The sequence below is a fragment of the Hyaena hyaena genome, unplaced genomic scaffold (assembly GCF_003009895.1).
Source record: "Hyaena hyaena isolate Hyena2069 unplaced genomic scaffold, ASM300989v1 scaffold_146, whole genome shotgun sequence".
Lineage (NCBI taxonomy): Eukaryota > Metazoa > Chordata > Mammalia > Carnivora > Hyaenidae > Hyaena > Hyaena hyaena.
The window spans coordinates 1,509,496-1,535,485 of record NW_024080778.1 but is presented as its reverse complement, the minus strand read 5'-3'; the positions used below and the strand labels follow the sequence as shown (position 1 = coordinate 1,535,485).

General features: G+C 40.0%; 1 protein-coding gene across 1 annotated transcript; it reads left to right on the top strand.

Moving 5' to 3' along the window:
- Positions 1 to 14,819: 14,819 nt before the first annotated feature.
- Positions 14,820 to 19,562, top strand: RPL34 (ribosomal protein L34). The gene is made up of 5 exons (XM_039238797.1): positions 14,820 to 14,878; positions 16,236 to 16,309; positions 16,390 to 16,489; positions 16,800 to 16,903; positions 19,436 to 19,562. The coding sequence occupies exons 2-5, from the start codon at positions 16,245 to 16,247 to the stop codon at positions 19,518 to 19,520; spliced, it is 354 nt and encodes a 117-aa protein (XP_039094728.1). The 5' UTR covers positions 14,820 to 14,878; positions 16,236 to 16,244; the 3' UTR covers positions 19,521 to 19,562.
- Positions 19,563 to 25,990: the final 6,428 nt, after the last annotated feature.

The window sequence follows — 25,990 nt, the reverse complement described above, 5'->3', positions numbered from 1 at the left end:
CAAGGGTATAAGATATACAAAGAGAAAAAGAGAGCAAGAGTAGAAAGGAAGGGAAAAGAACTTCAAAACAATTTTGGTACTGGAGTAAGTTTGTTAAATACACTGTGGAGCCTCACCCTTGCAGAGTCTAAGACAGGAAAGAGCAATGGTTTGAGAACTAGCACAGTGCTGAGAAATGGGTATGGAGCAAGTAGAGTGGGTATTGTGTTTGAACAGCCAAGGCTTTGAAGTCTTTTAAATCCTTCAGAGAGGAAAATGAATATACGCAAAGTCAAATTAGAGCAGTAAATTCCTCAGGATTCAAGGCAGTCCATATTCTCAGGAAATGATGCTTCAACCTATAATAGTTACAAGAATTATCAAGAAGAGTTTTGATTTAAAAAAAATTAAGGTGGGGCACCTGGGTGGCTCAGTCATTAAGCATCTGACTTCCAGCTCAGGATCTCATGGTTCATGAGTTCGAGTTCCACATCCAGTGAGCATGAGCCCCACATCAAGTGAGCCCCACTTCTCTCTCTCTCTCTCTCTCTGTCCTTCCTGGGATTCTCTCTTTCTCTCTCTGCCCCTCACTCACTTTTGCACTCTCTCTCTCTCAAAAAAAAAGTAAAATTAAGGTGATTAAATATTGCTTAGATTTAAGGTTGTATTTTGGAGTTGGAGTTAGGAAAGATAAAAGTGGTGAAGTAGGATGTAAATGTTTGGTGTGTAGGGGAATCTTAAGGGGCAAGGACTGTGGTTTCATATCTATATTTGCAGCAAATCCTTTTGAGTACAGGTAAGTGGAGGATAAGTGAATAATGTAGAGAAAAATCATAATTTATGGGCAATCTGAAAGAATTCCAGAGATGTTAAAGTTTGCAAGGATAGGAATGACTATGGAGGGAACATTCTCACAGTTCAGTTTATGGAAATATTTTTACATATTTTGTGCTCTGCACCTGCACATAGGAAGGCTACAAAGATAAAGTAGAGTCCCCACCCTTATAGAACTCACAATTTTGTATGTGCAGAGTGAGAAATAACTACATTAATAGCAATAAGATTGGAGATGTCACAGAGCAAGAAAGAAGTAAAATGTAAGTATAAGTAAGAATTTGAAGGAGAACTTGTGTCTTGTTGAGTGGGGAGGCTAGAAGACTTAATAATGAAGATGTGGTATTAGAAATATGTCTCAAGGCACTAGCAGAATTTCCAAAGCTAAAAGTGTTTCAGAAAGAAGTAACATAAATGAAAGCAGGGAGCTGGGAAACACACGATATGTCCAGTAGGGCAGGTTGTGATCACATTAGGAAGGTCTCGAATGCCAGGCTAAGGAATCTGTATTTAATTGTAGGTACTGGAAATCACTTCTGGTTTCTGAATGAGAGAGTTACATGGTTAAAAACAATGTTTCAAAGAATGTGAGTTTGTCAGAGTTCCATAGGACCTTGCTGTTCAAAGTCAGGTCTAGGGCCAGGAGCATGAGCTTCACCTGGGAGCCTATTAGAAATGTCGAATCTCAGCTGGCCTCCCAGACCCACTGAATCTAAACCTGCGGAGCAGCGACAGCCCCTAAGTGATCTGTTTGCACATTCAACTTTGAGAAGCACTGGTGTAGATTACAGTGGGAGAGGAAGATTTGACTTTAAGGAGACCAGTAAGAGGTCTAGGCCAAAGAGAGATGAACAAAGATGGCAGAAGTAGACCTGCCAAGGCTAATGAGGTTGGCCAGAAAGGGAGAGGTCATAACTGATGCAGAACTTTTAGGCTAGATGGTGTATTTCTGCCTCACTCGTTTTCCTAACAGATCAATCTTCTTCCCTTTGTTCATTAAAGTCACTGTTTTCTTTTAATCCATTTTTCTTCCTTTTGTTCCTTCTGCTCATGAGCAAGCACTGCTTCTTTCTGATTGGGCTCACTGCTAATAGGCCATAAACCAAAGAGATATTTCTTATGCCTTGTCCTTAGGAATGCAGACTGCAACTAATGCTATGTCACACGCTGGAGTAAAGAAATCACACAAAGAGATTAGAAGGAAGAAGAAAAATGAAAATATTTTCTCTAGTACATCAGGGTTCTCTTCCCTTCTGAGCGTAATACGAATCCAACAGGTGTGCATTCAAAGCGTGAGAGTGTGTGTCTTCATCAGCTTTTAATCATCAGCTTCGAGAAAATTCAGATCTCTCAGAAAGAGGGAAAAATAAACAGCTGAGCAGTGTGACTCATTTACACTTCAAATATACTTTGAATTGGTTATTCCTCAATTAATCAAATAGCTGGTGTATCCCTAAAGTAGTATAAAGTGACACGCTGTGTGAAATCAATTTCTCTTTCCCAAATCATTAAATCCAGTAGCCTGTGACTACATCCCTGCTAATTCTGGTACCAGCCCTTTCATCCTCCATTAACTCTGGCATGCCTAACAGGCTGTCAAGAATAATTTCCCAGGACGTAAATAATTCAGAAATTAAAAATTAATAAATAATAACAGAGAACTACTGGGAAATAGGCTGGGTCAATTAGTGTGTTCTGCATTCTGTTTCTTCGCAGCGTGGGGGGGGGGGGGGGGCAGCCACATTCGTTACTTGAATCTTTCCTCCGATTCTGAGGTCTGATTTACAGCTCTTCATTACTGGATCCAGTCAGACACAATTACCTCCATCACTATCTCAGTTCCTAACTTCAAAGAAACGAACGTTTTCTTGTCTGCTTTTTTTCTCCTTGCAGCAGGCTCAGCTTGACATCCCTGGAATTTTTTCCACGCAGACTAATTAATAAGTCTTCGACTTATCATATTCACTTCTCTTCTTTGATGTGCTACCTTAGTCAATCATCCCATTTAATTAGAATTTCAATGATAACTTTACTTATCTTGTGGCTAGATGTAAATTAAAATAACGGGATTTTAATTCTCTTTCGTATGGGGTTATGACATTTTGAAAGAAAAAGTTTCAACACAAACATGATATTATGTGCTTTCCTTGTGGGGGTGGGGGAGCATTCTGCCAAATCATTTTCCTCTTGCTACAAAATCGCATTGCTTTGGAGCAAACAGTAGGGGAAATGAGCAGGATCTTTCTATAGCATGATTTCACCACGTCCTTCACAGGGGGAAAAATGGTCTTGATTTGCATAAATAACTGAATCAAGGCACAGGTCATTTTACCAGCCAAGGCAGTGACTGTTTTGAAGAAAAAGCATCTGCAGAAAAATCAAGGCTTTGAAATATCAGCTCCTTAAACTCTTTTGCCCTTTTCTGTCAAGCCATGCTATTTTCCATTTTGGTAAATTTTGTAGTGGCTTCTTTAGGCTTCGTCCACAAAGTACCAAAAGGAAATTAAAAGGCTTCCCCAAGAATACAGCAAACATTAGTAGAGCACAAGATGTTTTGCTAATGTGTGATATGTAAAACTGGTTAATAAAGGATAGCAAAAAGCAGCATTTTATCTTTAGGAAACAATACTAGGGCCACTATTTATTAAGCTTCCACTGAGGTGTGCTTGCCTCAGTCACACGCCTTACCTCTGTTAATTCTCTCAGTGTACCCATTACATAGGATTACTAGCCCCATATTACAGATAAAAAGACAGTCTCAGCAAAGTTAACTTGCTTTTCTAAGGTTACAAAGGCAGCACATGGTGAGGAAGACATAGAGAAATCATAAGAAGAATACAGTTTCAAGCCATTGAGCATAGCATTTAAAGCCTTCCATGATCTAGCTTCAAATTGTCTGTCAGCCAAGTTCATGTTCTTTCTACTTAATTACATAAGCTCATCCAAAATGCATCTTCAGCATTAACCCACTACCAGATTCTAGTATAACATATACCTTATTAACAGGTTGTTGATGGTTGCCTTAATGTTTATAAACATCGGCTGAAACTCAGTCATTGTAGTTCTGAACAGTGATTTCAGTTATCATAAATACATTATTTTTAAATAGCAACTACAAACAGAAAATCATAGGCTATACACATAAGTTTTAGACAAAGAAAATGAGATTTTCTTACATTTTCTTACACTATCTTTTCCCCAGGAATAAAATTATTAGCTTTTCTCTTTGTCACTTAAAAAAAAGTTACCAGCAAAAGAAACATCACTGGCAATTTCACACAATTATTCTATCTGTGCTCTCAATCTTTCTCCTCCTCTCTTCTCACTAACAATGCCCAGTACGCCAACAAACAGAAGTCACAGTGACCAATGGAAACTTACTTCATTAGTAAAACATGAAACCACTGCATTAATGTCATTTTGAAACTAACCATTCAGGGATTTAATACAGTTGTTCTTTAACAATAGAACTTGGTTCATTTGCTACTTAAGACATGATTATTTAAATTAAAGTTAATTGGTTTCTTTACTCCCCTTTAGGGCATTAGGCTCAGAACATTTCTATTAGAAAAATCTAATTTGTCTCAAATTCCTATTTCTAAATTTTCGAGTGGTTAAAATGCTCTGATATTTTAACTCTTTGTAGCAAAATCATCCCTAAAGTACAGCTCAAATGGCAGAACAGCTAAAGATGCAGGCAACGTAATTTAGCAAAAGGGCTCCACAGTAGTTCCAAAGACACAGAGCTCCAGCGGTGAGCAGTAGGGTCTGTAACAAGGCCTTTCAAAACTCAAGGAAAGCTTGGGCCATCTCTTGAGGTGCTCAGTACAGAACATCCCCGACTTAATAATGGTTCTACTTAACAATGGTGCAAAAGTGAGGGGCGCCTGGGTGGCTCAGTCGGTTAAGCGTCTGACTTCGGCTCAGGTCATGATCTCATGGTTTGTGGGTTTGAGCCCCATGTCAGGCTCTGTGCTGACAGCTAGCTCAGAGCCTGGAGCCTGCTTTGGATTCTGTATCTCCCTCTCTCTCTCTGACCCTCCCCTGCTCATAATGTCTCTCTCCCAGAAATAAATAAAAAACATTTAAAAAATTTATTTAAAAAAAAGTGATACACATTCACAAGAAGCCATCATGGAATTTTGAATTCGGATCTTTCCCCGGGCCAGTGGGACACAGTAGGGTGGCCCTCACGACGCTGGGCCCCCCACCACCATCAGCTGCACCGTCACCAAGGTGAACAACTGAAACACTTACAACCATTCTGCACCCACGCAACCACTCTGTTTTCAACTTCCAGTGCAATACTCAGTAACTTACATGAGATAGTCAACACTTCATGAAAAAATACTTTGTGTTACATGGCTTTGCTCAACTTTAGGCTAGTGTGAGTGTTCTGAGCACATATAAGGGAGACAAGGCTAAGCTGTGTTGTTTGTGTATTGTTAGGTGTATTAAACACATTTTTTAAATGTTTATTTACCTTTGAGAGAGAAGGGGGGGAGGGGCAGAGAGAGAGAGGCAGCCAGAGGATCTGAAGTGAGCTCTGTGCGGACAGCGGAGAGCTTGACGTGGGGCTTGAACTCACAAACTGTGAAATCATAACCTGAGCCAAAGTCCCACATTCAACCAACTGAGCCACCCAGGCGCCCCTAAACACATTTCAACATCTTCAGCATAGGATGTAACCCTTTCATAAGTCAAGGAAGACACGCTGGGGCCCCTGGATGGCTTAGTTGGTTAAAGATCTGACTTTGGATTTTGGCTCAGGTCATACCTCATGGCTCATGAGTTTGAGCTCCACATCAGGCTGGGTGCTGACAGCATGGAGCCTGTTTTGGATTCACTCTCTGCCCCTTAAATGAAGACATGCCAAGGCAAGATTACCAAAACCATGACATATTTTAAATGTTTACATGGAACCAATTAAAGTTTAATACACAAATGTGGTAGAATATAATTCAGCTATCCACAAATAATCACAGGATTAATAAAATGCATTAATTCATGGAGGTCTATAGTGTGTGACAGCCAATAATGGGACAAAGTGTACAAGTTCTACAATGAAAATCTTTCTATTTCTGAAGGGTTAATATCCAAAATCTATAAGGAACTCACCAAATTCCACACCCAAAAAACAAACAACTCAGCGAAGAAATGGGCAGAAGATATGAACAGACTCTTCTCCAAAGAGGACATCCAGATGGCCAACAGACACATGAAACGATGCTCAGCATCCCTCCTCATCAGGGAAATACAAATCAAAACCACACTGAGATACTAACACACGCCAGTCAGAGTGGCTAAAATGAACAAATCAGAGAACTCTAGATGCTGGCGAGGATGTGGAGAAATAGGCACCCTACTACACTGTTGGTGGGAATGTAAACTGGTACAGCCCCTCTGGAAAACAGTGTGGAGGTTCCTCAAAACATTAACAATAGAACTCCCCTATGACCCAGCAATAGCACTGCTAGGAATTTACCCAAGGGATACAGGAGTGCTGATGCATAGGGGCACATGGACCCCAATGTTCATAGCAGCACTCTCCACAATAGCTAAAACATGGAAAGAGCCTAAGTGTCCATCAACAGATGAATGGATCAAGAAGATGTGGTTTATCTAGACCATGGAATACTACATGGCAATGAGAAACAATGAAATCTGGCCTTGTGTAGCAACATGGATGGACCTTGAGGGTGTTATGCTGAGCGAAATAAGTCAGGCAGAGAAGGACAAATATCATATGTTTGCAGGTATAGGAGGATTAGGAGGAACTTAACGGAGGACCAAGGGGGAGAAGAAGGGGGGAAATAGTGGGGGAGGGGGAAAGATGCAAACCATGAAAGGCTCTTGAATACTGAGAACAAACTGAGGACTGATGGGTGTGGCGGGGGAGGGGGGAGATGGGCATGGAGGAGGACACTTGTGAGGATGAGCACTGGGTGTTATATGGAAACCAACTTGACAATAAACTATTTAAAAAATAAATAAAGAAAAGAAAAGAAAAAAGAAAAAAAAAGGAAAAAAAGAAAATTTTTCTATTTCTGCCTTGTACCACAATGACTACAAATATAACCTCATCTAGAAATAATGATAAAATTCTTGAGTTCAAGCTCTTCGTGAATAGGAAGCTCTAGTCCAAATGCTCCCTCTCACCATTCTCTGACAATCTCCAATCTCATTCATTCACTTAAAAATATATATATATTTTTGGGGCGCCTGGGTGGCTCAGTCAGTTAAGCGTCCGACTTCGGCTCAGGTCATGATCTCACGGTTCGTGGGTTTGAGCCCTGCATTGGGCTCTGTGCTGACTACCAGCTCAGAGCCTGGAGCCTGTTTTAGATTCTGTGTCTCCCTCTCTCTCTAACCCTCCCCTGCTCACGCTGTCTCTCTCTCTCTCTCAGAAATAAATAAAATATATATATATATATTCTTTTTTGAGTGTTTACTATGTTCCAAGTACCACTCTAGGTATTGAAAATTCTTATTATTGAAAATTTTAAATTTTGTTCATTTTTGAGAGACAGAGAGAGACAGAGCATGAGTTGGGGAGGGGCAGAGAGAGGGAGACACAGAATCCCAAGCAGGCTCCAAGCTCTGAGCTGTCAGCACGGAGCCCGACGTGGGGCTCAAACCTACAAATTGCGAGATCACAACCTGAGCTGAAGTCAGACACTAACCTACTGAGCCACTCAGGGAACCCCTAAAAAATTGTTTTAAAGGACAAAATTTCCCTACTCAAGGAGCATACTTCTAATGAAGACAGACAAGGTATAGTAAACATAACACATACATAAGTGGGGATGAGGAGTGCCAATGAAGGACATAAATGAGCGGTTTAAATGGGGCATTTAGGATAGGCCTCACCAAAAAAGGGACCTAGAACAAAGAAGTAGAGCAAATGAGAGTAAGCCATGTAGCTATCAGGCTGAGAAATAGCCAATGAATAAGACCACCATGATGCCTCTGTGCAAATTAGAAAAGCCATCCAGGTGCCCCAGTCATATGGGTTTTATACATTTCTTATTAAGTTTATTTGTAGGTATTTTAACTGTTTTGTTGCTAATGTAAATGGCATCCCCTTTTCCATTATTCCATTTAACTGTTTTCTTTTTATTGAAGGCTATGAATTTTTGTATATTAGTTAGTATCCTGCTATCTTATTAAATCTCTCATATTATTAGTATTTAATTTCTAAAATTAATTTTGGGGGGGTTCCAGGTATATTACCCAGGTATATTCCCTCTTCCTTTCTAATTGTTATGCCTCTTGTCCATTTCCATTGACTGATACTTCAAACACAATACTAAATAGTAGTGTAGATGATGGGCATTTCCATTTTGGTCCTGATGTTAGCAGGAAAACATCACTAAGTCTTGTGTTAAGAAAATAGCTGTACGGGGCGCCTGGGGGGCTCAGCTGGTTAAGCATCCGACTTTGACTCAGGTCATAATCTCACGGTTCATGAATGCAAGTCCCACATTGGGCTCTGTGCTGACAGCGCAGAGCCTGGAGCCTGCTTCAGATTTTTTTGTCTCCTTCTCTCTCTACCCCTCCCCCACTTGCACTCTGTCTCTCTCAAAAAATAAACATTAAAAAATATATTTTAAAAATAGCTACCAATTATTATTTAATTTTTTTAACCATGGCAAGAATGGGTGCTGAATTTGTTAATTTCCTTCTCATTATCTATTAAGATACTATTAAGCATTAAGATCTGTTAAGTATCAGGGCACCTGGGGGTTCAGTGGGTTAAGCCTCTGACTTAGGTTCAGGTCATATCCCCTGGTTCGTGAGTTACAACCCTGCATCAGGCTCTGCACCAACTGCCAGCTTGGGATTTTCTACCTCCCCTTCTCTCTCGGCCCCTCCTCCGCTTGTTCTCTCCCTCTCTCTCTCTCAGAATAAATAAATAAACTTTAAAAAATAACATAAAATATAATCCTACAATTACTGATACTCTATCCATCAAGAAGTGAGGATAGAAGTCCACTGCCTTTGAATCCAGGTGGGCTTGTGATATTGTGATTTAAATTTAAAAACACATATTTGGTCTTCCTCCCATCCAGACACAAAGCTCCTCAAACCCTTAGAATCTGCTAAGCGATAAAAGCTGTGAAGTCTTTTGTTGTGTTAAATCAGTGACTCCTGGACCCCACCTAAGCTGGGAGCTTGTTGCCAGAAGAACAAGGCGTGTGATTAGAGGATTGGCTGGGGAACTGGAACACTTCCATGTGTCACTGTCCTGGGCCTAAATTCCATGGGAATAGCTGATCCTTTTTCTTTGGAACCTCATCCTCTGTATGTCTTCATCTGGTTGCTGATTCGTACCCTTTAATATCTCTTGTAATAAGTTGGCAATCTAGTGAGAAAATGGATTTCCTGAGATCTATCAGCCACTCTGGCAAATTAATCAAAACCAAAGAGGGAGCTGTGGTAACTTCTGTTTTATAGCCAGTTGGTTGGAAGCACAGGTAACAATACGGGCTCATGAGTGGCATCTGAAGTGAAAGGCAGTTTGTAGACCTGAGGCCTTACCTGTGGAATCTGATGCTATCTCCAGGTAGGCAGCATTGGAATTAAGTTGAATTGTAGGACATCTGGCTGGTCTCAGAGACTTGCTCAGTGGCATAGGGAAATCCCTTGCCCACCACCCCCACGCTGGAATTAGTGACCAGAACCTTAGCTTGTGAATATGGTATAAGTGATGTCGTGTGCCTTTCCATGGCTAGGCCACAAAAAGCCATGCAGCTTCTGATGTTTCTATCAGAATCCTTGCTTTCTAGATGCTCCCTGTTGAGATATTTCCTCTCAAAACCCAACTGCCATGCACGAGAAGTCCAAGCCCTATAGGGAGGCCATGTAGGTGCTCCAGTGGACTGTCTCAGGCTGCGCTTAGCCTTCAAGGTATCCCAATCCAGGCCCTAAGTAAAAGAGCGTTCAGATGATCCCAGCCTCCAGCATTCAAGTCACCTTGCACTGAGGCACCATGCATGATGCAGCAAAGACAAACCATTCCCACCGTGTCCTATAAAAATTCCTGACCCATGGAATCCATGAGCAGAGTAAAATGGTTGTTATTTTATACCAGCAAGTTTGAGATGGTTTGTTTCACTGCAACTAACAACCAGAAGAGAGACCTAGAGATACAGTGATAAGAATACAGCATGTAGCTGGATTTCAGAAGGAAAGAGAATGGGGCAGAAATAATATTTGAACAGATAATGGCTGAGAATTTCTTAAAATTCGTGAAAGATATCAAGAAACAGATATGCAAGAACTGACAAACCTCCCAGAATAAATAAAGAAAAGCTTGCCTGAGTATATCATGGTAAAACTAACAGAAACCAAATCTAAAATGTTCCAAAAGACAGAGGGGAAAAAAAAGACAAAAAATTCTTTAAAGAAAAAATAAGGTAAATTTGACTTTTCAACAGACCATGCAAACCAAAAAACCAACAGACTGGTATGTTCAAAGTACTGAAAGGAAAAGAAAAAAAATAAAACCCACCAGCCTTAAATTCTTACTTAGCATAGTAGAAGCTGCTGGTGCCCTTCAATATTCCTTCAGCCCAATTCTAATTTTGACTTCACTTGTTGTCAACTGATTAGTAACCTTAATTGCATCTTCAAAATCCCTTTATATTAGTATAATATTAATGTCATATTAATATAAGTATTAATTATAACTAATATAACATAATTACAAGAATAACACCATAAGACAGAAGTCACAGGGGCCATCCTAGAATTCTTAACCTTCTGTCTACCATGCACATTCTATGACCCATCAATTCCACTTCTGGGTTTATACCCAACTGAAATGTACATTATCTTCACCAAAATACATGTACTAACAATCTCCATGGCAGCACTGTTTATAATAGCCCAAATTTGGAAACTACCCAATGCCCTTCAACAGGGCATTGTTTGGTGAGTGGAATTCCATGTAGCAGTAGGAATTTTTAAAATATAGAGATGGATATTATAAACCTAACAAAAGAAACCAGACACACACAAAAATTTTTTTTCACTTATATAAAGTACAAAAAAATGACAAAACTTTTCTACGGGGTAGAAGTCAGAACAGTGGTTACCCCTGGAAAGAGGGGGAAAGAATGGGAGTAGGCAGAGAAGCCATTTGGAGTGTTGATGATACTGTGTCTAGATCTAGGTGTATTCAATTTGTGAAAATTTATCGAATTATATATATATATATATATATATGTGTGTGTGTGTGTGTGTGTGATATGTGTGAAGATGTTAAGTTACTGCTTCAAATAAATCTTAGAAAAATCCAGAAGAATCTTCATACAAATTACTAGAAACAATAGAATTATTAAGATGGCTGAAAGTAAAATTAATATACAAGCAAAGGCATTTCTATATATATATCAGCAACAAAAAACTAGAACAAATAGTTTAGACGCCCTTCACAACAAAATCAGAAAATTTCAAGTTTTAATTAACATAGAAATTAATCTAACCAAAAGCATGCAAATTGTTATACAAAATTTATAAAACCTTATTAAGGGACATTAAAGAGGACTTAAGTATATATTAAGAGATGCTATATTCACATTTATGAAAACTTCATATTATAAAACTGTTAATTCTCCTCTAATTGATCCACAGATTCAATGCAAATGCAAACAAAATTCAGAGTAGCTGATTTTCTAAAGAATTTAGAGAGTGTGAAACTAATAAAGAAAAGACAAAATGACCAGTGGAATAGAATAGAGAGGCAGAAACAGACCCACACTGGTTTGGAACTACCAACTACTATCTACAACAGAGTTTAGATATCAGACGGGTGATGCCAGGGGGTCCTATTCAATAGGTGAAGCTGGAAAAAATAAGATTATGCATAATGGAAAGACAATTGTATCCCTAACTCACTCTATACACAAAAAAACAACTCTAAATGAGTCAACAGTAAAACTTTAAATCACTGGAAAATACAGGTGAATATCTTATACACCTTTGAGTAGAAAAGGATTTTTAAAACAAGACACACAAAGCACAAACTCAGAAAAGATACATTTGACTACATTAAAATTAATAACCTTTATGAAAAGTCTTTCAAGTAAATGAATTTTAAACCTCAAAGTTTCCAAGTTCAAGCCAGAAAAAAGTGTGAGGTAGGTTCACCATATTTCAATTTCACAAAGTTTATAAAATAGTAAAAATACACAGAAGTCAATGAATGGAGACCTAAAAGAGAGAAAGGTTAGTAAAAACAAATGAGGTTCTTTGGAAGTTTAATAAAATAGTCCATATCTCTGGCAAGGCCAATCAAGAAAAATGCAAATACAGATCGAAGAGAAGAGAATCACATTATGGAACTGAGTTAAATATAAGAAGGGAAAGTTATGATAGACCACTGTCCTTTTCTGTTGGGAGTGAGGCATGGAAACCTATGGAAACTATACTACAGCATGTTGAGGATTCCCATCTTCTGTTGTACTCATCTGCCCAGCACGCTCTCTCCAGAAGGAGAGAGAATATATTTAAAGTAAATTTGTTCACTCATTCAAAAACTCGCTGTGACTCTGCCCACTGCATGGGATGAAAAGGATTCCAGAAGGACAAAAAACGAAGGGCTGGAAAGGAGGGAAATAACTCACAACTAGGTCTGGACAGAAGCAGCTCTTTTTTTTTTTTTTTTATTTAAAAAAATTTTTTTAAATGTTTTATTTATTTCTAGGAGAGAGAGAGAGAGACAGTGTGAGCAGGGGAGGGTCAGAGAGAGAGGGAGTCACAGACTCTGAAACAGGCTCCAGGCTCTGAGCTGGCAGTCAGCACAGAGCCCAACGCGGGGCTCGAACCCACGAACCACGAGATCATGACCTAAGCGAAAGTCGGACGCTTAACCGACTAAGCCACCCAGGCGCCCCAGAAGCAGCTCTTTAAGACTTAGCAAAGGGAAGGATATAACCAGAGCCTTCCATTTGGTGGGGCGACAAAAACGTGAGGCATGATGTAAGTAACAGGACTTGGTCCCAGACAGATCTCTAATATGAACAAGGCACCCACCCTCAGTCATCTGCCTGCTTTCTCACCTCAATGACAGTCAGACCAGGAAACCTGGAAGGGAACTTGAATGGATACTGGGATGCTCTACTCAAATTCTCTCTTCTGGGTCAATGCAGCAGACTCACAGCTGCCTCCCTCACTAGACATGGCTGTCAGCTTCAAGAAACTGTTTCACTCGGACCCCTGGGTGGCTCAGTCGGTTGAATGTCAGTCAGACTCTTGGTTTCAGCTCATGGTTCATGGTTCATGATTCCAGGTTGTGATCTCATGGTTCATGGGATGGAGCAGTGTGGATGGAGATGGCTTGGGATTCTCTCTTGCCTCTTTCTCTGTCCCTCCCCCACTCGCATTTGCTCTCAGTCTCTCAAAATAAATAAATAAATTTTAAAAAGGAAGAAGAAAGAGGGGCGCCTGAGTTGTTCAGTCGGTTAAGCAACCGACTTCAACTCAGGTCATGATCTCATGGTTTGTGGGTTTGAGCCTTGCAATGGGCTCTGTGCTGACAGCTCACAGCCTGGAGCCTGCTTGGATTCTATGTCTCCCTCTCTCTCTCTGTCCGCCTCTGTCTCTCAAAAATAAGTAAATGTTAAAAAAATAAAAATTAAAAAAAGAAGAAGAAGAAGAAAGAAACTGCTTCATTCATGGTCAGAGGGCACCCAGAGTGAGGACTGGCTGATGTGGGAATAAAAGGCCTGGCTCCCTTGCCTGTTTGGGACAACTGTGAGAGCCATCCTAATTCCAGAGTTTCTAGATGGAGCAGCTGATGCCTCAGCTGCCACCACATTGTGGGACCTTCCTCATTTCCCCAGGGTTGTATTTTTTTAAGAGCACTTTCCAATACACCAACATGTGCCCCTCAGTATGTTTGCAGGGAGCCTAAGGTCAGATAAAAATTTATTTTTTCTTTTCTTTTCTTTTTTTTTTTTATTTATTTCTAGGAGAGAGAGAGAGAGAGATGGCGCGAGCAGGGGAGGGTCAGAGAGAGAGGGAGTCACAGACTGAAACAGGCTCCAGGCTCTGAGCTGGCAGTCAGCACAGAGCCCGACGTGGGGCTCGAACCCACGAACCGTGAGATCATGACCCAAGCGAGAAAGTCGGACGCTTGACCGACTAAGCCACCCAGGCGCCCCAGGTCAGATAAAAATTTAAAGGCCCCTTTTAGCATTTCTCCTTAGAGCTCAGACAAAATGCTGTTTACTTTTTTGGAGGTCATGAATCACTTTGACAATATAATGAAAGCTAAGGATTTTGGTCTCAGGAAAATACACATAGGCACTTAATTTTAACTTGAACATGGTATTTTAGAGGGGGGTTTCCCCTTTTCTCCTCATTTTGAAGGCCCAGCTCAAATTTTACAACTCATATAAAGCTCTTTGTAAATAATCCTAAGATTAGCCACCATTTATTGAGCACTTGCTCTCGACAAGACCTGTGCTAAATGCTTTAATTTTATTTTGCCTTTCATCATGACATAACTCATTTAAAGACTTGCTCAAAGTAACACAGTTAATAATTAGTAGATACTGGATTTAAATCCAATTTGTAAAGCAAGTGCTTTGAATGGATGACAAGTAAAAAAGAAGGGAAGATTAAAGACAGTATTCCTCAAATGTCAACTAATAACAAGTGTCAGAATTGGGATTTAAACCGAGGTCTAACTGCAAAGCTGGCGCTCTTTAGATTAAATACTTTGTAGCGCCCCTAAGAACGAAAAAAAAGCTTTCTTCGTCCCACCTCCGCCCTTTGCAGTTGCTTTGTCATTTGCATTTGTTTCTACAGTGGTTCCCAAAAGATCTTAGTGAGGCGTGGCAGGTTGCTGACGTGAATCCCGGCCGAAGCCAGGGCGATGCGTCCTTTGCCGTACAACGTGGAGGCGCTATGCAGTCCCTCCTACGGAGGGGAGCGGAGGGCTTCCGTACAACATGGCGGCGCTGGTTATGACGTAACTTCCTGTCCGGCGCAGTCATATTTAACCTTTAAACTTGCAAGTACTTCCTTTTTCCTCTTCCGGGGACAGCGTCAGTAGGTATGGTTGCTTTATTCTCTCTCGTCTCGCTTATTCCTTCTACAATCGGCCGCCATCCGGCGAGTTAGGGGAACCAGGATCTCTTAGTCGCAGCCCTTGAGACTGGCTTGGGGATAAGGGTTCAGGGGGAAAGCTGGTGGTGAGCAGGTGTCCCTGCTTTTAGCTTCAGTGCGCCATCGATCCGGACCTCCTTTCCCGACCCGGGGATAGCCGGAGCTTGTCATCTAGGAGTTTGCCGTCTTCGAGGTCGCTTTTGGAGACCTACGAGTTGTGGTCCGGCGGGTTGAGACTGCGAAATCGGAGAACGTTTTCGTATTTTAGGCCTACGTTTCAACATTGCGCCTGTAGGTGTTCCCAGGTTTTGGGAGGGCTAGAGACCAGGATGTTCGGGCCGTTGTTTGAAAATGTTTTCTTTTCCAAAGCCAATAGCAACGGAGATAAAAATGTTAATAGGGAGTCTTCGGTCTTGGTTTTGGAGATGTAAACGGAATGCTGGCTGCTTGGATCTCTCGCATTGGCCTTCGGTGTCGCTTTTGGTGTCTCACAGTTATGTTTCAGTTTAATGTAAGGAGCTTATAACAACAAAAGCAGGCTATTTTGCATTACATGTGGTGAAATGATTACAAAGTTAAGAACTGAGGATTCAAGTTTTGTTTACGTTTTCACGTTCCTTTGAGCAGTTAGCTGAGAAAACCGTTCATAGCCCTACTTGCATATCTTATTCGCTCAGTGACATTCAGTATTATTTCTAATTGATTAAAAATGCCATAATCCAGGCTCTGATACAGAAATAAGTATTTGGCACTTGGCTTGTCCCACATGCAGCTTCCGGGCAAGACATTGAATCCTGAGTGTCTTTTATGTGACAGGCACTGCACTAGGTTGGGCAGGATAGCTTCTGTCATTTGTAACTAATGACAGCTGTGTGAACTCAGTAAAAATTTAGAAGCAAGGAAGTTAGCCCCATGAGCTGTATAGGCCAGTAGATGGCCTAAGTGAGGATTCAACTTAGATGCTCAGGTGTGCTTTTCCTTTAAAACCAGGGCTTCTTAAATTTGCCTGTTGGTAGCACTTTTCTGGACACCACTCCAAACAGAATCAGACTTTTTGAGGAATATGTCTGGTAAATTTTAACCAAATGCCACCGTTGATTACCATCAGGAAAACAAACATGGGTCTCTTCGCATTCTTACCAATCACCTTTAAATCTCAGTAGTTTTAAAATATGAATTCTTTCCATAAGATACTTTAAGGATTATTGTACATAAGACTGTATGTATGGAATGTATAAGTTATGTGCTGTTTTGCTGTAACGTTTGAATTATTTACACAATGCAATTTTGTTCATTCTTAACAGGCCTTCAGGATGGTCCAGCGTTTGACATACCGTCGTAGGCTGTCCTACAATACAGCCTCTAACAAAACTAGGCTGTAAGTATTTCTAAAATTTCAACGGCATGTTGTCGTTTACGCAGAATGCTGAGCCTATTCCCTATTCTCTCACTTTGTAGGTCCCGAACCCCGGGTAACAGAATAGTTTACCTTTATACCAAGAAGGTTGGGAAAGCACCAAAATCTGCATGTGGCGTGTGCCCAGGCCGACTTCGAGGAGTAAGTGATCCTTTTGCTATGAATAACATAACAAGAATTGAACTAGGGAGCATTAGTATCTTTGTAAGGGATTGAGTGAAGGAGAGGTCACCACTAAGAGGGTTGCAAAGTACTAAGCATCCATGATCCAAATTTGTCAAAAACAGACTTTCAAAGCCTATGTGACAAATACAGTTAAATGCCTTTCAGATAAATCAGTATACCATTTCCCGTTCTAACCTAATTTAGTGTTTTTACTTGGAACATGTCTAGTATAATTTCTGTTTCTGTTAAAGCCTCACAAAATAATCTCAACATTGACTTTGTGCAGGTTCGTGCTGTGAGACCTAAAGTTCTTATGAGGTTGTCTAAAACGAAAAAACACGTCAGCAGGGCCTATGGTGGTTCCATGTGTGCCAAGTGTGTTCGCGACAGGTAAATATAACTAATGGACTTTCTTAGATTGTGTATGTGTTAGATTGCATGCTAATCGTTATTAGAAGATTGGTGAAATGTAAACACGAGTGGCATATGGCATATTTTAGAGTCCATCCTAGACTAGGGGCAATTGATGCTGTACAGATCGGTAAAGGTACTGGTTCACGTTAATTCAATTAGGATTTGGTGGCATCCTTATGCTAGATGTAGAAATTAAAATGACGTTGATTTTGTGGAGGAGGTTGGTAAGAAACTAATAGTTGTTTTTTTTTTTTTAATATTTTTTAATTTATTTCTAGGAGAGAGAGAAAGAGACAGCGTGAGCAGGAGAGGGTCAGAGAGAGAGGGAGATACAGACTCTGAAACAGGCTCCAGGCTCTGAGCTGGCAGTCAGCACAGAGCCTGACGCGGGGCTCGAACCCACGAACCGTGAGATCATGACCTAAGCGAAAGTCAGACGCTTAACCGACTAAGCTACCCAGGTGCTCCGGAAACTAATAGTTTTTGACCAGTCAGGTAGATGGAGAGTGGAGGGTCTTAAAAATGTAGGAATAGAATAACTGTAGGTAGTTCTAGTGTGGCGGGAGCAGAGCATTGCAGGAGGTGATAGACAAGAAAGGTAGAAGTCTCAGGTCATGAAGGCCCTTAAAGGACAGACTTTGAGCTCAATCCTTACACATGTAGGAATTGATAGGTTTTGAGCAGGGAGGGAGACCTTTGGTGTGCCAGAAACTAAAACTGCAGCAGGAAGGATAGTCACCTTGTTCTTTGAACCAGAGGTGAGAGCTTGGAACAGTTTTCTTCTTTGTGATGGCACCTGCATTAAGACCTAAAGGCTGGTGGAGCGAGTTAGAGCAGAGGAGAGTGTTCCATGAAGAGGATTGGGACTTCGGGATGGATATGTGAGAGTCAGTAGTGGTATAGGTAGAAGTGGAGGCAGTGGAGTTTTTATGCTAAACGTTGCCAAAAATCCCATCAGGGACTATTTTACTTTCTGTGAAGAAACCAAGGCTTCTTACTTGAATTCGCATGGCCAGTAAGGAGCAGCCCTGGGATTCATTCTAGGTTTTATGGAAACCCTTGCTTTTAGCCTCACTGATCCACATGAATTGCCTCAAAGACCTGAGTGGGAGGTTTTGCAAGGTGGCGGGACTTCACAGGTTAGGGATCTGCTGTAGAAGAGTGGGATGCCCTGTTTATCCAGCTGGTTCTGTAAAGTGGCCGCGCTAGGTTTCTAAACCAAATCTGACAGCAAACCTTGCAAGTTCACTCAGCCTTTCAGGAGTTAAAGCAACAGGATGGTAAACATGTTATAGTAGTACAATTACAAGGTAAATATAATTTCCATGAAATACAGGAAACTTGAACTATGATTGAAGTTTGGAGGAGAAATTACTTTCAAGTATCTGGGACTCTGGGAAAGGTATTTGAGGTGAAGCCTGGATGATAGGTAAATGTTGGTCAAGAGGTTGAAAGGGCAAAGAATGTGAAGGAATGAGCAAGGAGATCGGTAAGATACATGGAGATGAAAGGGAGGGTCATGCATTAGTTTTTTAAGCGAGAGGAGTTTGGCCTTTTACCATTCTTTAGTTCCCGGACCTTGCTATACATAATCATGGGTACATATATTGAAAATCCAATTTTTGGGCCCTAGCTCTTGGAGATTTGGGTGTAGATCTACCAGTTGTCTGTAGTATTAGCTGTGACACTGAGAGGAGTCTGATCTTTGAATAAGTTTGGGGAATTTATAAGGGTCCTGAGTAAGAGTAGCATCAGTCAGTTGTATTTCTGTAATGTGATTACATTGGGGAGATTTGAAGGAGTCCAAAATCCCAGGGATTTTAGGCCAGATGTTAGATAACCAGGGGTACCAATAGAGAACATAAATGGGAAGCTTTTGTGGGAATTGAATGCTTTCTCTGTGGAGGGAACTTTGCTTTGTTAGTGAGTACCTGCTATTTGCCAGGTCCTATGCCCTGTAATAATAGTGATTAATAAAATGTATTTCCTCTCTAAATGGAGGTTCAGAGTACACACATTGCAGTTCCTTCAAGTTTAATCTTCGTAGAAACCCCGTGAAATGGGTGTGAGATTATTAATGTCCCTTACGACAGAGAAGGTTATTTGCACAAGATAACACAGTAAGTAGTAGAGTTGGCCCCAGTCAGGCTGTAGAATCTTTGCTCTTGGTAAAGTGCCTCTTGCCAGTAGCTTTTAACCCTTCGTTTTGTTTTCCCATACGTAATTCCTTCATGACTCAGAAGAAGAGGGCAGGTACCATTAGTATAGAATTGAAAGATTATTCTGCTTTAACTGCCAGTGTAGAAAGGAGACTTTCAGCCAAAAGGGCCTGGCCGTCTAATTTCATCTCCTAAGTTTTTAGTCTGTACTTGTGGGGGTTTCATTTATTTTTCTGGGTATTATTTCCTGGTTGCTTTGCCCAATTTTTTTATGGTACTTTTGCTGCCTAATAAACCAGTGGGTTTTATCTTGAACTGTATTCATTTACTATTTTTTACTGTTTTCTAGGATCAAGCGTGCTTTCCTTATAGAAGAGCAGAAAATCGTTGTGAAAGTGTTGAAGGCACAAGCACAGAGTCAGAAAGCTAAATAAAGAAATGAAGCTTTTTTGAGTAATAAAAAAAAAAAAATCAGAGGCTTGTTCTTTATGTGGTGTGGGGGATTCCGTGATTTTTAGTTGACTGTTTTTTCTGAAAGACAGTAATGGAAGCCAGTGATTGGTAGGATATTTTGATTAGAGCTCTAGAACACTTGGGAACGTTTGAGAAGAGGGGCTCTTATATCCAGATGATTCTTTTAATTCCACTGCATCATTTCCATCCAGTCTCCTTCACCAAAATTCATAGGACAGAATCTACGGTGTTATTTGGAATGCAGTCTCTTTTACACTATCATATTTAAGCCTTCCTTTTCATTAGTTTACTTCAGTTCATAAACGGTCTGTTTTTGAAGAATTCAGAATTCCATAACTCCATATTCAGCAGATAATGAACTCCCTTTTGTATACAAAACTTCATGTCACTGGTCTAGTGAAATTCAAATTCTAATTTAAATTGGATTTATAATCCAGTTCAGAAATTAACAGGCCTTAGTTGTATTTATTGGAAGCTTTGTGTACCTAACAATTCATAAGAAGTATGTAAAGACCATAATAATAGCTCATTCTTACAACGCTTAGACTGTACAAGTATTTGTCTAATATTCCACATGTATAAGCGTATTTCAGTTACCTTCCAAGACCATTTTTTCAGATAATGTCAAGCTTATTTTCAATCTCAAGGGAGAATAGGAGCAGAGCCCCCAAGCTATTTGCATAAGCCAAGGAATTTGGAAGCCAAAAGAATTCTATAAATTCTGACCCTTTTCCTCAATTTGGATGTTCCTGTCACTGGTATGGTGTAATTGATGTCTCATGCAGAGGAATGTTTTCTCTTAAATAAACGATTGCCCTTGTGGGAAGGAAAAAAGCAATCTTTATGGCCTCTTAAACACTCAATTGTGCCACACTGCCAGGTAACCTCTTGATAGCAGTTTTTAAACATTTTTGTAAAACTAGTAAGTGGTTAAGCTGCATAAGAACTGAAGAATTTAACGATGGTACTTGATCGCATCTCCTTAGTGGTGGGGTTGCCATGTGCCTGACACTTAAAACTACTTAATCTTCATGTCCCTTCAACGGCTCTGTGACACCTACTTTATCCCCAGCTTTAAATGAGGGAACCAAGACCCACAGAGATTGTGCAATAGTACCGAGAGTCCATTTCCAGGACTTTTGCAAGTGATTAGTGATTGAAATCAAGTGACTGCCACTTCCAGGGAACACCTTACAGCATAAGCATCAGCTAAGACCCCTGTTGTCCGTGTCTTCTCAGACAACTGAAATCTGGTAGGTTTTCCCAAACCCCTGCCAACCCTAAGGCTTGTTAATGCAACCAGAATAACAATCCCTGTGTAATGTTTAATTGCATAATAAGATTTCTAATGGGGATATAACTGAAAACCATTGGATTGTGAGGTAAATTAACGTCATTTCCCCATGACTCAGGCTGATGGATACTGCAGCAGCATGTTTGGTGATCCTGGGTGTGTTTGGTATAAGAATGTGAAAATTAGGACTTTTCAAATTAACATTCAGGAACAATGCCTTAAGATTCGGTTCTTTGTAGATTAAGCAAGATTTTGAAAGGCTTGAGATGTAACTTTAATACTCTGTGAGGGGGGGCAGCCTCCCCATTTGCCACAACCCAGCATGAGTTCTTGCCTGTCGGGTTCTTTACTACAAAGACCAAACATGGAGACCAGTGGTGAGGACTACCAAGTTTCAGCAAGACCAATGGGTTATCAGAAATTTGAGAAGGCTAAAGCATTGAAGTTCCATACTTTCCAAAGAATTTGTTAAATGGTTTAACCCTTTTAAAGTTTGAAATGTTTCACTTTTATAATTGTAGACAATTTGGAAACTATGGAAAAATAGAATGAAAAAAAATCCCTTTAATTTCAGAACACAGTTTATTTAACAGTTTGATATCTTCCCATCTTGTTTTCTGGACATGAGACTTAAATAGGAGACTTACTATGTATATACATTTTCAATCCTTTTTCCCAACTTAATGGAAAAGTTATTTCAGTGGCTCATGTGCCATCAAATCTATGTGCCATAATTTAAATAGTCCCTTTCTTTTGAAGATTAAGGCTATCTCTAATTTTGCTCTATTTTAATACTTGTGAGCATTCTTACACATTTGTTTTTTTATGCTGATTGTTTTTAAATTCATAAGCTGGCACTGAAGTACAGCACTTACCTGAGCTTAGTTATTGAGGTTACGGTACTGTTCCCTGAGTGCCTTAGTTTGCTCAGGATGCTGAAACTAACTACAGACTGGGTGGCTCCAACTACAAACCTATCTCATGGTTCTGGAAACTGGTAGGTCCAAGATCCAGGTGCTGGCAGTTTCAGTTCTTAGTGATTCAGTTCTTAGCTCTTACTGATTAGCAGAGGGCTATCTCCTTGTATCCTCACGTGATGGGGAGCAGAGAAATAAAATAAGCCTTGTGTCTCTTACAAGGGCTCTGCTGTCTTTATGAGGGCTTCACTCTCAAGATTTAATTACCTCTCAAATTCCCCTGCTTTTCATACCATCACTTTGGGAATGAGACCTTCAGTTTAATGAATTTTGGTGGGGGGGACACAAATATGTGAATGTCCATACCATTAGTGATATGAAATGTGCCAAATTGGTGACCAATTTCTTCACCTGTGTTGGGTTAGCCACTGAAGCTCTTGACCACATACTACACTTCCTAGCTTCCCTTTGCTAATGCTTCTCTTCATCTCCCTCTCATACTGCCTGGTCCAGTTTCCTCCTACCCCACACTCAAAGCAGAGCGAGTTTGTTTTGTGTGTAGAATGAGAAGAGCCTAGACTGACATGAACATAGCACCAACTCTGCCACAGTGACCGAAATGGATTCTGCTCTGTTCTGGGCTTTGATTTTGTTAAAAGCAGAATGAATCTTTTATTGAATCCAGTTCTGTGTGTGTGACTTAAGTATTCTTGACAGGCTCCTAAAAAGACATGTGAATGTAGTCAGTGGTTTCTTTTCAAAGTCTAGTATTTCTCCTTCCATGGAATTGCTTATAAATTCTATTAGAAGGATGGGGGAGGGGTGTCTTCCACCCTTAAAAGCAGAAAAGCTCCATATGTTTCAATAAGTAAATTTTAAGTTTATTTTCAGCAGTGTAAAAGCATACTTAACATTTTTATCCTAATGATTTGGAGCTTGGGTTCCCAGAATTTTGATAGTCCAGACTACGTCCAACTTTAACTGTAACCTATATTTCTTATCACACCAATTAAAATTATATTCAATTCCTCTGGAGTAAGATTGTGAAGCAGGGCTAAATGTTATGGTTTTTGTCGCAGTTGGATTACTTAGTAAGAGTTCTTAAGAGTAAGAGTTTGGTAAGAGTTTATAATTACTGGATATTAGAACCTGCATTGTGTACAACCAGCTCATCCTGGCTGTGAGAGCCAACTGTGTGCACCTTTCCAGCTCTGTGTTCGTTGATATCAGGTTGGTGCCTTGAAATTGGCCTGGTGGGAGTATTTACACCTGGAAATGGGCAAATGCTACAGAAGTCCTTTTCCCTCCTCCGGAGCTGGATGTTCGATATTACCAGGAAGCCATTGGCTGTTACTCAAGTTATAGTCTATCATCACAACTTCATATGATGCTGTTGGTTTCAGGAGCTCTACGTATTTCTGGGACATACTTGATAATGATTTACACTTTAAATTTTTTTGTAGCAAAAGCTTATTAATGCTTTGAATCTGAATATTCTGGGATTTGATTTCATAAAATACAAAACAAAGCTCTTATTGAATCCATTTGTGTGAATGTAGAGGAAAATAATTAAAAACCTTGCAAAGGTGTAAGTTGCATCTCTTTAAACAATGAAAACTAGGTGTGATAAACACTGTACTGTAAACCAGGAGTAGAAAAATTAAGATGCTCTTCATGAATGTCCTTTCAAAGGGATGAGACCCGTAATAATTCTATATCAAAAGGTGCTTTCTGGTTTCCAAAATACTAGCTATTCAGTAATTTTGAGTAAATCTTAAATGTTTCTGGTTAATTTAAAAGATTATATAAATATTTTTGCCACTACATTTATATTCTGTTAAAATTTGCTTTAGCTTTTCATTCATTCATTCAGCAAGTATTTATTAGAAACTACTATGTTCCAGAAGTTGTGCTGTTGAGTAAATAGTAATACAGTAGTCAGCAAAGCAGACCCTTCCCTGCTCTCATGGCACATGAGGAACCATGTTAAATGAGGATACAAATACATTTTTAATTGCACTCTTTGGGATAAGAATCATAAAGGGAAACTACAATGTTGTGAAGCAGGCAAGAAAGAAACTTTATGGGGAGTTAAAGTAGGTCCTTCTGAGGAAGTGATGTTTAATCTTAGAATAAGTAGATGTTGGGTGACAAGTAGGGAGAACATTCCAAACATAAGAACCAATGTGTGCAAATGCCTTAAGTCAAGAAAGATTGTATTAATAAATAAAAATTCATGCAACCTCGGGGCACCTGGGTGGCTCAATCTGTTAAGTGTTCGACTCTTGGTTTCAGCTCAGGTCATGATCTCGCAGTTTGTGAATTCAAGCCCCACACTGGGCTCTGAGCTGACAGCTCAGAGTCTGCTTGGGATTTTCTCTCTCCCTCTCTGCCCCTCCCCTGCTTGCTCTCTCTCTCAAAACAAATAAATTAAAAAAATTTTTTTAAATTCATGCAACCCAATTCACTCTCAATATTTACGGCCGAGTAGATGTGATATATATGAACAAATTGTTAATCACTAAGAAGGAGCTCCCTGCTAGTACATAGCTTTTAGTCTACCTATGTGGCCCCAGAGCCAAAAGATGTGTGCTACCTTTGCTTCCTAAGAGAGACCAGTGAAAGAAACGCTTTCCTAAACTGTTTATTTTAGTTAGGAACAAAGACACACTCCTCTGCAGTAGAGGATATTTAAGTTATGCACTCCCCTATATAATTTAGGCATCAACCTACTATTAAGGAGGAAAGAGATCAAAATTATTGACTGAATTCCCATAATATATATTCAACTGTATTTCTTTGCCTGTACAAATAGCCTGAAGGCTTTACTGGCTCACTTGCATTCTCTCTCTCTCTCTCTCTCTCTCTCTCTCTCTCGTTTTTCTCTCTTGGGTTGGAAATAAGCTTACAGCCTGATATTCCTAAAGAACAAATGGCCTTGAAGAAAATCCAAATGCACCAAAAGAGCTTTATTTACAAAACCTGATGTTGGGTCAGATTTGGCCACTGGTTGTAGTTTGTGGACCCTCCTCCCTGCTCTGGACAACAGCTGTTCCCTGCTCTAGCTGTCGTCTGATTGCAACTGCACGAGAAACCTCAAACAAGACCAGCAGAAAACTGATTGTTTTATCACATTAAATTTTCACGTAGTTTCTTACATAGCAATGTACCACTAAATCAGCACTACAGTGCAATGGTCTTTAAAAATGATTTTTCTTGCATATCCCTTAATTTTTTTTGAAAAACTGTGTAGAACTTTGAACATTTTTAGATTATCATATAAAACTTTTCATTATAAATTTAAAACATTACAAAGGATATAATTTCCAGCGCATTAAAGATGTGAATAATTTAAAAACTTTTCTCACCTTATAAATATATCAAAATGAAATCTATATAGCAACCATTAAAAAATAAAGACGGGGGGAGGCTCTTTTAACAATTGGATGCTTCATATCCCTCATTTTTCTTCTTGATTCATATTATCATTCCATTTCCTCCATGGGATTTTAAACTGTTTTTTTGTTGTTGAAAGTCTGTTCCTGATTGGTGATTTCCACAATTCTATTTTTTTAATAATTTTTTAATGTTTGTTTATTTTTGAGACAGAAAGAAACAGAGTGTGAGTGGGGCAGGGGCAGAGAGAGAGAGGGAGACACAGAATCCGAAGCAGGCTCCAGGCTCCGAGCTGTCAGCACAGAGCCTGATGAGGGGCTCAAACTCACAAACTGTGAGATCGTGACCTGAGCCAAAGTTAGATGCTTACCTGACTGAGCCACCCAGGCGCCCAATTCTTTTTTTTTTTTTTTTTAATGGAGGCTTCAAGCCAAGTGTGGAGCCCATCATGGGGCCTGAACTCACAACCCTGAGGTCAAGACCTGAGCTGAGATTGAGTCAGATGCTTAACTGACTGAGTCATCCAGGCGCTCCTCTATAATTCTATTTCTAAGGAAGAAAAAGCTCAAGAGAGAGGCATGGAGTCTTGCCACCCCTTTGCCCTCTGGGTAAAATAAGGCAGCACTGCCCTTTTGTCTGTCTTGCTATTGCTTCACTCTCACGGGATCCTCTCCCAGGAATATTTATTCTTCGACAATTTGGGGAAGATGAAAGAGGGAAGGACAGTAAATGAAAATTGTTGTCATTACCCATTATTCTACATTTTACCTGAGATCAGGTCAACCCAATGCAGGCAAGGACATCCTGCTCCAATGTCTAGCAT